This window comes from Aythya fuligula, chromosome 15, assembly GCF_009819795.1.
Source record: "Aythya fuligula isolate bAytFul2 chromosome 15, bAytFul2.pri, whole genome shotgun sequence".
NCBI lineage: Eukaryota > Metazoa > Chordata > Aves > Anseriformes > Anatidae > Aythya > Aythya fuligula.
The window spans coordinates 9,669,966-9,683,710 of record NC_045573.1 but is presented as its reverse complement, the minus strand read 5'-3'; the positions used below and the strand labels follow the sequence as shown (position 1 = coordinate 9,683,710).

The window sequence follows — 13,745 nt, the reverse complement described above, 5'->3', positions numbered from 1 at the left end:
TATACAGAGTAGCTTGGCTTGGATCACTGCATTCAATGAGGGCTGCTGTGTCTAATTGTTTCCAGCCTGCTTTAGAGGTTATGACTGTCCCTCTGCATACAGACTTGGAGTGTGGATGCAGTTACCTAAATGTAGGTATTTAGGGCCTTGTTTGCTTTCTAGCTCCTGTGCCAGAACAGTGCAAGTCTCTTGAAGATCCTGTATGTCCTTAGATCCATCCTAGGGTTTCTTAGCACCATGTCTCCATGTGGTAGCCAAACCTGTCCCAAGTGCTTCATGTCATTTTTCGTTCAGCTAGATGTGTACATATTATTTTATTCCTTCAAAAGCAGTTACTTAGAAAATAACCAGAATGAAAAACTGATAATAGTTGACCTTTCCTAAAAAGTATGAGTAGTAAACATGTTCCATTGTATCCCATTCCCTTCCAGCATGTTGTGTTGCACCCAAGTGACACCTGCACACAAGAATATTGGAGTGTTTTTTTATAGACTTTTATTAGTGTGTAAGCACATCCATGGTGCATATAAAACTGTAACATTTGACTTAATTTGAACAAATGATATTTTATTTTTCAGTAAGTGATTAAAAAGGCACTTTCACCTTGTGAATGGTGCATCAGGGGTGTAGTAACCAGGAAAAAAAAAGTTATATTGAATACTTAAGACAAAATGAAAGTTTAAGAAAAGATTAACTGACCAATGCCTTTTTTTCCCCTGCAACAGTCTTACAAATCCTTTGTAAACTTTAGTTCACTGGGACTTAAATTGTCTGAGCTATTGGAACTTTCTTTCTGGACGATTCTTGGTGAAATACTCTGAATTTAAAACAAAACTTTTCAAACACACTTCATGGTAAAAGTTTTGGAGTACTTTCAACATCAATCTATACATTAGAGACAAGGCAGTTGTGCTTTTTATCATCATCAGAGGAGTGGGTGTGTGTGACCTTGACACTAAGAGTAGACTTAAACAGTGCTAAATATCATCCTCCTTCCCCTTACTGCAGTGCAATTTTTAAGCGTGTTTATTCACTGGCTTTTCCATTGAAATCTCCATCTCTTCCATCAATTTCTTCTTCACCTCCATCTGTTGCATTCTCAATTACTCTTCTGCCTCCAGATCGGCGGGGTGGGGCAAAAGATGTTGGCTCATTTCCCCTCCTGTAGTAAGTAAATAAAAAATAAAATTAGATGTTAGGTCATTTGCAGTTCTCACAAATAAGTGTAGAGTTTTGTAACAGTACCTGTGGGCCTAAGTTTTTAAATGCAAAACAGCCAAGAGCTGTGGGCACCTAATAAAGCTTTCTGTTCTGTACCATCTAAGGCTAGTTTATAGACAGGTTCAGACTCCCAGTTCCTTTGAACTGTGCTGGGATTCCTGTTCTTGTGCTTAAAGCTCCACTCTGAATTGTCTTATCTGCCACAGATCTCCTACTCTTCCTTTCATTTTACTGTTTTCCCCTGTAGGGACTGCAACTGATTGTGCTTAGAAGGGATTGGAAAGTGGGTTGCTTGTCCCTGCATCATCAGGGGAGCATTGCCAATGAGGAGATACAGAAATCTCATACCGAATTTCTGACCTGCAGTCTGAATAAACTCAACAGGTACTGAAAGCCAGGGACTGTAGTGCTGTGGATGACAGGAGGCATTTTTGAGCCCACAGTCCCTCTCTGCAAAGGCTGTGTTGCTTAGAGCACCACAGGTGCTGTGACATGTATGGCATCCTAGGCTGGGAGTAGCTCCAACCTTTTCCACAATGGGGAGAGGAAGCCATCAGCGTGCTTTCAAACTGTCTTAACTCACATGCTGACACTCAGCAGAGTGTTTTACAGAAGAGCTTGGAGAAAATGCTTTTTTTCCTCCTATCCCCTCTTCCTTTCCCTTCCCTCCCCTTCCCATGTATTCCATAGACACAGCCCAAGCTAGGAGCACTTTGGTCCTCAAGGTTAATTTTCTGGGAGGTGTGAGCAAGTGAGCCAGAAGATGTTTGTCTCTTCTTGGCCTCCATTGCTAGTGTGTTACAAAACAGTGGAGTTTTGTAACATGGCCTCTCACTTGCTCCTCATTAAGCAAACCTTTGTCAAGGCTTGAGACCACAGACATTAGCGACAAAATATTTTCATGATCACTGAATGTTTGGCCAAAATTACTAATTTGGTGTTAAAATACATCCAACTCTGCGCTTTTGGGTACAGCAATCATGCAGAAATATTTAAAGGCTTGTCTTGTCCTTGCAAAAGACTAAGCCACTGTCATCCTTTCTGAAGCAGCTATTCAAGCCCCAAATTCACTGTTGCATACTAGGGAAGTAGGTAAGAGCATTGGCTGGACTAAGTTATTTCAGAGGTACAAACCTGTATTTCCAAGGTGGAACTCCTTGAGACGGGTAGTCTGTTGCCTTTTTTTTGTGTGTGTGTGTTTAATCAGTTCTACCATTTAAGGTAGACTAATTGTGATGTGAACAAGCAACTAGCTGTAAATAATGCTTCATTGAAGTTCTGCTCTTAGAACTACTTCTGGTGCCAATGGCATGTATTGAACAGAAGGGTAATTAATTTCTACCCTGCCATGGCTGACAGAGTAAAACAGCAGAGTCTACTACTTTATGATGCCAAGTATTTGTCCCTACGTTTTAGTTCAGTAGTTTAGGTCAGTAAATTTGTTAGTTCTTATCACTGAAGGTCTCAGTCTTCACGAGGAAGAGCTCTTTACCCCTCTTGGACTCTTGCTATCTGAACTTAATTATGAATCATTTGTCAAATGACGTTTTTATGCTGTGGTAGTTCACTGAAGTGCTATAAAAGAACATGGGACTGGTAGAGAGTAATAGGAAGTCTACCCACTTCTTGTAGTAAGTCTTGGCTACAGAAAAGTGAACACCCTTCAAACTAGTATTGGACCTGTGTATAGATACTTTTTGTTTAAATCTGTTAATCTAAAACAGGTTCATGTCTTTGATAATGTTCTTGTGGTCATTTGCATCAATGCCTTTAGAGTAATGTGTACAGCTGAGGCAAGCCCTAAGCATTAGTGTTTTGCTTAGCATCTATTTTGTCTATCTTTGAACAAGTGCTAATGGAGTGGTGCTTGAATAACAGCCTGATTGGGAAGATCAGCCTGACTAAAAGGCACATGCAAGGACAAGACATCTTCTTTAAATATTTGTGTATTCACAGCGAAATCCAGCATATTTAAAATAAGAGATATACAAATATTACAAGGCAGTAGCTCTTCAATTTTTGCAACAGCAGGTGTTATTCCTATCTCTAGAGAATGTGATGAAGTATAACATAATGCTGTGCTACGTTACAGTGTTCATATTAATTCTGATGTCTGTGCTTTACATTTCAGTAATAGTAGACAAGCAACATACAGTAGACAAGCAAGTAATGGCTGCAAAACAGCTCTAAAAGCCTTAGTAATAGCTATTTGTAAGCGACACAGGCACAGAATGCTACATAACGAATGGCAAGATTTCCTCTTCTCTCTGTGATTGGATGCCACCAATGTGTAATAAATCACATGCAAATAAGACCTTTGCAAATCTCATGTGAATTAGATAGGGTCTTACCTTAAAATCAACATTACAGTATGCATAAGAAATACTGTGAAACACTTAACATGCTGTGATGATTCATATTCATTAGTGCTTTTAATCAATTTTACTAATTAATGGTGTATTTGATTTGCAGATTTTCTTTTTTTGGCTGTAAATAGGTGCAAAAAAGACAATTTTCATGCAGAAAATGTCAGAGTACTTTATTAGGTACTCTGTTGGTAGAGTTTATAAGAGGTGAGAATGCAACATTGGTAAGTCTACAACAGTACATAACCTACTTGTAAGAAAGATGTATCACTGATGAACAGCTGACGGTAGCTAGCTTATTGTAATATTTGTCTCTTTTGAAAAAAAATTATTAATGCCAAGATATCCAAGCCTTCACAGTTTGCAGAAACCTCACATAATTTTTACTTGGGCCAAAGAAAATGGAAATTTGTGCAACACAAGCTAGCTGCAAAGTTGAAGGCATGGTACCTGCTTAGTCATGCGAAGGTTCCTGTGTCCCTCTGAAACAGAGATAAAGAGTCCCGGGCAGTTATACTAAGCACATGGTCATGATCAGAGGTAGGTAGATTACTTTTAAATAATTAAACAAAGTACATTACAGCCAATGACATTACATTTGGATCAGACAAAGATCAACTGTGCTATTCTATGTAAAAACGCTTTTCTGTGTAAAAGGGACTGGATGCAGCTGCTCCTTTGTTAAGCAGCCAGGAGCATGCACCACCCAAGATGGTGCTAATGGAAAAGGCCACCACATCCCTAATCCTTCACTTCGAAGGAAGTATTCATATCTGGAGGTTCACGCATGTTACTGGCAAACCTGAACAACAGCTTCAAGAACACAACTAGGCAGGTGCGTTAGTTTCATCTGAAATACCTTTGGTTTTCGGTAGAAAACAACATTTCACAGCATGATGATGCAGATTCAGCACCTTCCTATAATTTAAGTCATCCTGTATTTCAGTGACTTGGAGCTTTCAGACCCAACAAGTGCAGGAAAACTCAGGTATGTAGCGGGCTGATCACAGCTTTATCTTATTCCCAGTTAGTTTTAACTAACTTAGTTTAGCTTAATAAGAAAATACGGAGGGACATTTTGATCTTTCCTTGGTCTAATGACACTGAATAAGGAAGGGTGAAGTCCAAAGAGACTTTTGGATAAGAGTCACATAATGTGCTTTGCCTTTTGCTGCCCGTGGAGTTGTGCAAGACTGATTACAGTCATTGTGCGTGAGTTGTGCAGGTATGAGAGTGTGAAAAGCACGAGCATTTCTAACTGTATTTGTAACTGTAAGAATAAATATATACAGCAATAAGGGTATTTTCTAAAGCAACCAAGTCTAATTCTGTTCCTATTTAAGCCAATAGGAGTTTCAGTTAGAAAAAGAGGTAAGTCTGTGCCATGTTATCACAGTTGTTCATCTCACAGCTGAAATCCTGAGACTGCTTCAGTTTATGAAATGCATTTCACCTTCTGATTTTGGCCTTTTGTTGCATCTGCCAAGCTAATACAAGGAGTAATTTTGCAGTATAATCAGTGTCTGTTTGTTACTCAAGTAGATATTTTTTCTACATTTCTAATTTAGTTCTAAATTTCAAGGTTGTCACTGAGTGGGAACAGCTATTCCAAACAAAGGCACTCTACCTTAGCTTGCTCTTCAGTGCTGCAACCTCCCGGCCCAGGGCTTCGTTACTCTCAGTAGCTTCATCCAGCTCTCTCTGCAGCTTCCTGCGGTTTGCGTTGATACGCTGAGACTCTTCCTCAGCCTCCTCCAGCTGCCTTTTCAGTTGCTTGAGTCGTAGGTTGCCCTTCTCGGCCTACGTGAAAAATTTAGAATAATTCTTTAAGTCAAAACAGGTCTGATAGCTTTAGATTCCTCATTTTAATTTCATATTTTACAGAAATAATGACCTGAATTCAGTTTTACAGAAACATGACCTGACCTGAATCAAAGGTGAAAGCTTAAAATCTAAAAATGTAAAAATAATGTTACTTTATGGGAGTTCATTTTGCTAATGGGCACTGTATTTGGAAACTACTTGTTCCTTTTACTGCACAGTCCTACCTCTGCATTTCTGATTTTCAAGTTGGTGTGTTTTATGTGAAGTTAAACTTTTCAGTGTGGGACAAAATTTGATCATGGTCTCCATTTGTGTACCAAAAGGGATGTTGTGCAGAGTCCTATGTATCACTGTGTGAAGTCAGACTGTTGCAGCTGGTTGATGGGCAAGGACTTTAACACTTGTCTCAGCATGAAAGAAGAATCAGATTGTCAAGTCTTTTAGCAGAGTGCTGTATAGCTCTCCCAGCACAGAATATTCTTCAAGGTGGAACGTGGAATATTCTTTTCTTGGGGTAAAACCTGAAAATCCCTGTGCCCCAGGCTAAGACCCTTATGCCATATTCTGATACCTGATCTTTGTACTGCTCTGCTTGCTTTCTCTCGTCCTCCACCTGCAGCAATGCATCCTTGAGCTTCTTGTCCTTCTGGCGCAATGTCTTGGCTGCAGCCTGCTTCTCTCTGCAAATGACAATGCAACATTTGATGATGTAGAAGTTCTGTAGTTCTCACCTGCCTCGGGAATGTGGCACCAAGGAACAGTGTGTTAAAGGCCTTACTGAATTTCATAGATGAATTCTAAGCAAAACTTAAAGGTTGTGTTCTTCTGTTCAAATCAAGTATGCGTCTTTGCTATATGCTAAGGTGCTCCAGGGATATGGAGATGTGCTCAAGCATGAGTTGATTTCCTCAAGAAACAGTCCTACAAATGGCACAGTATATAACAGAGAATCTGGCAGGGGCATACGGCAAGGCAGGGGAACAGATCCTTGCCTTTGATACCAGTAGAACTTTTCAGCAATAAAATGGTTCTACTCAGAATCTGGAATAACTCCAATTAATGGCTGTGTCTCTAAGAAATGTTAAGTGGATGAGAGACTTCACCAAATATTAATGGCACTGAGAGCCCAATGATATAAATCCTATATGCTTTTGTTTAATTTGACTGATTAACTGGAACAATAAATGGATAGCTGTACCATCTGGAATTCCACGTACCTGGCTTCCTGTTCCAACTGCTCTTCAAGAGATGCAATTTTGGCCTCCAGAGCAGCAATTGTGCTCTTGAATTTGGACTTCACAGCTCCCTCCATCTCTTGCAGTTTACTCTTTAGCTCTTTGTTCTGCCTCTCCAGTTGCTGCCTGGCATTTTCATTCTTCTGTGCAGTTGAACGCTCTGTTGCCAGCTCGTTGTTCAGCTGCTCAGCCTGAAAGGGTGAAAATGGATGCTGTCAAAAATGTGTACTTTCAGGGAAATGACAGGTGGTGATTCATGGTGGCAGTTCTCCAAATATTTATTCAGAACCACAAATAGCTTTCACAAATGCAAACAGGGACACACATGCTGAAATGAACTCTACCTGCTGTACTGCTTTCCTCATGCGATCACCCATTGCCTCTATGTTGCTGTGCTCCTCTTCTAGCTCTTCCTCCAGTTGGGCAATTCTTGCCTCTAGGCGCCGTTTCTCATCCTGAAGGCTTGTCCTGTAAGTTTAAGAAGTATGTTGTTATGGCTCTGATGAGTTGAATGTGTTTGAAACTATTAGGAACTGCCTATAATTCACAAAGAAAAGAAAAGCAGATCATGAAACTGGTCAGACATGCATGTTGTGTTGTCAAGCCTGGTTGGCTGTTGGGACAGGCCTACCTGGCAGCCGGGCAATGTTCAGCAGCATGTTTATAGCTTTGTGAGTCATCCAGACTATTCCTACCTTCCAGAAGAAGCACTTGCAAGTTCCTCTGCCATCTCTTCTTTCTCCAGATCTGCTTGTTTGCGAGCTCTTTCTGCAGCAGCCAGGTCCTAGGAGTAAAGGAAAAGGAAACATAATAAAGAAATGAGCAAGTGTTCAGTTAGACAACCATGAATTTTCTGAAACTAGTGTATGCTGGGTTGTCCAGTTAATGGAATAAATTATTATATCATAAATCCTAGGGAAGTATGACAAAATACACTTTCCCCAGACTGTCAGCCTGCTTTCTATTAATTTTAGACAAAAAGATTTCCATTTAATATATACAGGAATAATTAATTCATTCAGGAACTTATAGATACTGAGAACAATTTGTGTTGAATCATACAGATAATTTTCCTTTAGATCTGATGAACTGTGCTTTTTTCCAAGGTGTTTTTTTCAGTTTAGTCTGATTATGTTCAGATGTATATTTGACAACTGTTGGAGTGCATGGAACACACGTAACTTGTAGCAAGTTCTGCTTATAGCTTTCCATCTGTAACTATTGTAGCACTTATATTGTTTCACTACAGTTCTGTTTTGCTACTGAACATCCTGTGTACTCTGCTTTATATTGCTTTAGAAGTTTTTTACTTTACCTCTTGAAGCTGGATGAGTTCTGCTTCCAGGCTCTTTGCTTTCTTCTCATTCTCTCTGGCTGTAGCAAATATTTCTTCTCTGGCAGCCCGTGCATCATCCAGCTCTCGTTGGTAGTCTTTCATCTGAGCCTTTTTGAAAAGAAAAACAGATTTATTTTTGTCTGGCTTTATTACAATTTCAGTAGAAAGAAATTTACACAGACTAGAAGACACACATTTACGTAGTCATAATGCCTGATTAAATGATGTTTTTTGGAGAGATCAGCTAGCACGTGTTGGAAGGGTCTGAAATGCTATTCCAAGAAGAGTGATGCTTCCGCTTGCACACTGTGACTTTTGTAATGCCTGTTGTCCTCATTTCCCTGGAATGTTTGAGTATGTGTGTGATTTTAATCTTTGCAAATACGTCTGCTTTCATTGTTTAGTTGTCAGCATATGACAGAACAGTAGATATGGAGATGCACAGTATAAATATGAAGATATTCAGAAATTGCATGATTTCTGAAGAATCTTTTGTACTGACTCTTAGAACCAGGATTGAATTCTTATAGTAGGCTTTATCCCGTGGCCCTTTCTCTACATTGGAATATGTTTTTCTTCAAATCAGTAAGTTAATAGCAGATGGGTGTTGGTTAGAGAATGTTGGAAGCTCTCTGTAATGATGACATTTAAGGTTTTCATGGTTTGCCTTGTAAAGTTTTCTTTTTCATTCATATTGAACATTACAGTACAGATACTTGGTTCTGGTAGGTTAGTTAAAAGTCCCTGTCTAACCTATCACCTGTAACAAGTATCATGTTCACAGATGTCACCAAACTTTCATGTTGTGTCAGTACAAAAGACAGCAGCAGAAAAGACAACTGTATTTGTGCGTTGTACATACTTGTAATTTGCGAAGTTGTTTGATGGCTTCTTCCCGAGCTTTGTTAGCAGAATCAGCTTGGCTTTCTAGATCTTTGACATCAATCTCCAACTTCTTTTTGGCTGCAGCTGCTAGGGCACGTTGCTTTCGCTCGTCTTCCAGTTCCGTTTCATATTCATGGAGCTGATCATTAAAGAAGACAAGATTAGAAAAGTCCTCAAGAGCTTTTAAACACTCTGTATAATTCTGGGTAATCTATACAGTCCTCTATATCACTGTTAATTGTGGTATCACTAGCCGTTAAAATATTTACATTTTGTTCAAAAATTGAAGGCTGTTCAAAGGAGTCAGCAATATAGGTTCTGTACTTGTGAAAATCTGACAGCTACAGTATTTGTCCTTGCTGTCACACTACTATACATTCTAGTATATATCTATATTCTACATATCTACATAATAGGTTCTGTCCTGTCTGTGTTCATTTCCAGTGCTTTTGTATCCACTCAGCATACCTTGAGAAGGCAAATAAATGTACAGAAGAATAGATACATTGAGAAGGCAAATGGATATATTAGTTGGTGTCTTTTTTCACTTGCACTGAGAACACAGGGAAAATTCTCCTTACTGTGCTAGAAATAATTCATGTTTTATACTATATTGATTGTAGGGTTGAATTGCTACATCTGTTTTCTGTTGGACATTGTGCATCTGCTACTGAAACAGGAAAAATGTAATACTGCTATGCAATTTTGTGCTTTTTTTAGTGCAATAGCCAACATGTAGTTTTTATTTGCCAAGCACAAGGAAATATAATGTTTCCTTATTATTACAGTAAAGTGCTTTAGTATAGGCACAAGGCTGGGGACTTTCATCTGTTTTGTTGAGATATTTACAAATGCAATAACAAAGAATGATACCTGTTTAAGGAGTTGTCTTCTCTTCTCCTCATTCTGTTCATCTCTGGCCTGTAGATCTCTTTCAAACTGGCTTTTCATGGCTTGCATGTTAACTTCCAACCTGAGTTTGGCATCTTCAGCAGCCTGTAGCTCATCCTCTAGCTCTTCTAATTGTGTCTTCATCTCTTCTACTTGCTGTTCAAGGGTCCGTTTAGACTTCTCCAATTCGTGGACCTTTTTAAGCAATGAGAAATTCATAGATTTGTTATAAGAAATAAAAATAATTTCACTTAAACACAGCTTATTTGCATTATAGGCCATTTGAAAACATCAGCTATGGACAATGAATGAGGTAAATTGCAGTGTAAGTAGTAAACCAGCGTTTTCTGTACACTTGAAAATCTGTCTTAAAATAAACTGGGAGACCTTGAATCTCAAACTTTCATTTTTAATCAGTCAAGTATCATCACTGAGTTTAGTCAGTATTAAAAGTGATACTGTCATCTCACTGTAATAAAATAAATGATTGGCAATGTATCAGTGGAAATTTGCTGCAGCTGTACAAGTACATGTTAGGCTGGTGGCAAACTCAAATGTGATTATGAGATTGCAGAGTTTACAACTTTAAAGTTGCTTAATAAATAAATGATTTAGAATCCCTTTTTCCAATCTTAGAAGAATCTTCAAACTTGAAGCCATATTAAGAATAAAAGTCACTTACAGTTACTTTGCCAAGTCTCTTGAAGGTTTGGGTACAAATAGAATAAAATTTGAATTTTGCACAAAATATCTGATCTTGTTGAAAGGTTTTGTGTGCTACAGAGAACTCCCCACACTGAAAACAACTATCTGTTTGTTAGCTGCTATTTTAAGTTACCGTGGATATCATTCTGAGCCCAAAACTTACATTCTTGCCGACATCATCTTTGGAGCTAACAAGATCTTCCATTTCAGCTTTCAACATTTTGTTTGTTCTCTCCAGTTCTTCTTTGGCTTCCAAAGCCTCTTCAAGCGCCCGCGCCAATGACAGAGCCTTTGTTTCCTTTTCTCTTGCTTCAGCTTCTGCCCTGTCCCTTTCGTCTGCATATTTTGAAGAGATGTTTTTCTCTTCAGCCAGCATCTATAAAAAGGAATTCATTAGTAGAATGTATTTTCTATTGAAACGGTCTTATCAGTTGTTAATGACAGAGAGAAACCCGCATTTTGATCAATGTATATAAATGCTAATTAACCACTATATGGTATGTTTAGTTCAATCCTACTTTATTTTTTGACCCTGATCTTTTAGATGAGGGTCAAAAGATTTTTGATCTTTCTTTGTGCCAGTGGATTCCTTCTGAGTCCCAGAAAAGTTAGGTGATAACATAGCAAGGGAGAATTTTAAATTCACACCTGATCAAACTTCTTCTGCTTCTTCTCAAGGTTGGAGACCAGCTGACGTTGGTTATCTAAGTCCACCACCAGGTCATCCAGCTCCTGCTGGAGTCTGTTCTTGGTTTTTTCCAGTTTGTCATAAGAAGCAGCCTTTTCTTCAAACTGTTGCGTGAGACTTTCGATTTCTCGCTGAAGTTTCTTTTTACCTTCTTCCATAGTTTCTACTGTGGCAGAAAATTCCTGTAGCTTCTTCTTAGAGTCGGAGAGCTGAAATTTGAATTTAGAGAACAAATCTTTATAGCAAGCGACAAAAAAGCTTGGCAGAGAAGGTGACTAAGAGACAACCAAGATCAAGAAATCTATCATTTGACCCATGTGAGGCTACTTACAGTTACCCATTACTCATCCTTTATAAAATGAGGCAGACTACAGGCCTAGTATGCACATTCAGGCCTACTGTGCAAGACTCTCTTGGGACCTGTGTTGCATATATACCTAGAGGAAGAGTGCTGGCTCCATTGTAGAGCCTCACTGATGCCATCTGGGCTATCAGCACTACTCACTGAAGGTCCATATGCTTTATCAGGATAGTTCTACAAACCTGAAACCTGTGGAATTACAAAACTCAGTGATGGAGCTAGTGATTTATATAGCACTGATACCTGTATCGTAAGCGTTGAAATATGTCTCTCCAGATTTTGTTTTGCTTCTACTTCTTCATCCAATTGCTCCTGCAAGCTGTTCTTCTCATCTTCCAACTGACGAAGCTTGGTAGACACATTTAGCTTCTGCCGTGTTTCTTCCTGAAGCAGCTCCTGTAGTTACCACATCAACCAACAAGTTGGTCATTAGTTTAGGTCATTTATAGTGTATTTATAATTACTGTAGGTGAGCTTTTACTGGATATAGTTTTACCTGTGTGTCTTGTAGCTGAGATCCTAAGGTTGCAACATCTTTGGTCAATTTGATTGTCTTGCTTTCTGCTTCGTTGAGCAAACCAGTAACATTTTCAACCTCAATCTATGGGAGACCAAAGTGACAACGCTCAGTTTTTTTGCACAACTTCAATCTAGAGCAAACTAAAGTTAAAGGAATACGTTGAAGTCTTAATGTTTGATTGGATTCTGAATCTGCTTCTATGCTTCTTGGGTCACCTCAAGCACTAAAGGTGTTTCTAGCTCAACTGGAATTCATAGGAGAGCCATAAACTTTGCCACAATTTTTCTGGACAGTATATGGGATTTAAGTCCCATAGAACTAAATCCTACATACAAAATCTGCAGTGTCTGAACGTCATCTTTGTGACCTGTACATTAAGACCCCAAGTTGTAATGCTGGTTTTGTCTAGAGTATACCTTAGTATCATATTACTATCAAATATCATAGCCTGTTCCTAATCATAAGACAATACTAATATATTGTATATACCACAACAACAGGCAGTATTTTCAGGAATTCAGTTGTGAGAAATATCGTTGTTTACATGAATGACACAGATGCTGAAAATACAGCTCCCGTTTTTCATTCACTTTCTAGTGACTTGCAAAGATGAATGGGGACTTTCCTGTATTTTCCTTTCTCTTAAGTTTGAGAGAAGCTGATGCATTTTGATTATATTTTCTTCATTATCCATTAACTTAAAATAAAAAAGAAAAGCTTACTGCTACTCTGAAAAAAGTTGTAAGAACATGCTTGGTCAGTATTGCTAGGCACTGCAAATCTACCAAAGAGTCATCTTAAATTATTTTTAGTTAATTTGTTATTAGGAACTAAATTGTAAATAAGTAAGCATTCTCCTTTCCCTGTCATTTCTCTGAGTACATCTTATAAGATTAATAGTTGTTTGATCCATTTCCAGAAGCCACATTCCTATTGGTGTTCCCCACCACCCTACAACAAATGAACAGAAAGAATCTTTTAAAAACGTGCAGTGCTGTCTCTGGAACAGTGGTGGCATTACAGACGTGTACAGGGAGACCGTGAGACTAAGAGCTGTCACTTCCATGAAACAGCGTTCTAACTGTTTAACAGCATGATAGCTGAGGTAGGAGCCCTACAGATGACAAGGAGCATTCCAGCTGAAGTCAAGAGAGCCAGGATTCCTCCAGGTGTACTCTAAATGAACTTGGCTTAACTGGTCTACTCAAGTCCAAGGTGTCACAGTGAAAGGTCAGACTCCCCCTTACCTGTAGTTTATGAACTCTTTCATTGAGTTCTGTCCGAACACGCTCTCCATCTGTGTACTTGGACTGTAACTCTTGCAGTTGTACTTCCAGCTTCTTCTTTTTGTGCTCCACATCTTGTTTGGCCTGATTCAGGCTCCTGACTTCATTAGCCAGCTCAGAATTTTCTTTCTCCAGTGTCTGTTTGGTCTTATCCAAGTTGGCTTTAGCCTAAAAGCGTGAAGTGAAGAAAGAATTTTTATAAAATGAAGTCGTATTTAGTGGATAGTTTTCAATAAGATGAACTTCTGCTTACCCTTTTAAATTGTTCCAGCTGCTCTGTTAGCTCTTCTACAGCTTGAGTGTGTTTTTGCCTCATCTCCTGGACTTGGGCTTCATGAGTTCGAGTCTCCTCCTCCAGAGCTCTTTTCAGCACTGTGACTTCCTGTTCACGCTTTGCTCTGCAAGGTAACACATGTAAATGAAGCAA

General features: G+C 38.9%; 1 protein-coding gene across 2 annotated transcripts in view; it reads right to left on the bottom strand.

The window, feature by feature from the left end:
* Positions 1-533: 533 nt before the first annotated feature.
* The window catches only part of MYH11 (myosin heavy chain 11), a 59,911-nt gene continuing 46,699 nt past the window's right edge, over positions 534-13,745 (bottom strand). For both annotated transcript variants that reach the window (XM_032197897.1, XM_032197898.1), the window contains 15 exons: positions 13,572-13,716; positions 13,280-13,486; positions 12,009-12,113; positions 11,756-11,908; positions 11,112-11,360; positions 10,627-10,839; positions 9,741-9,953; positions 8,845-9,006; positions 7,962-8,090; positions 7,342-7,430; positions 6,991-7,114; positions 6,629-6,837; positions 5,983-6,091; positions 5,215-5,387; positions 534-1,162 (listed from right to left, as the gene is read on the bottom strand). In XM_032197897.1, coding sequence (XP_032053788.1) covers positions 1,027-1,162; positions 5,215-5,387; positions 5,983-6,091; positions 6,629-6,837; positions 6,991-7,114; positions 7,342-7,430; positions 7,962-8,090; positions 8,845-9,006; positions 9,741-9,953; positions 10,627-10,839; positions 11,112-11,360; positions 11,756-11,908; positions 12,009-12,113; positions 13,280-13,486; positions 13,572-13,716 — 2,416 coding nt within the window. In that variant the 3' untranslated portion in view covers positions 534-1,026. The remainder of the gene's footprint in view (positions 1,163-5,214; positions 5,388-5,982; positions 6,092-6,628; positions 6,838-6,990; positions 7,115-7,341; positions 7,431-7,961; positions 8,091-8,844; positions 9,007-9,740; positions 9,954-10,626; positions 10,840-11,111; positions 11,361-11,755; positions 11,909-12,008; positions 12,114-13,279; positions 13,487-13,571; positions 13,717-13,745) is intronic.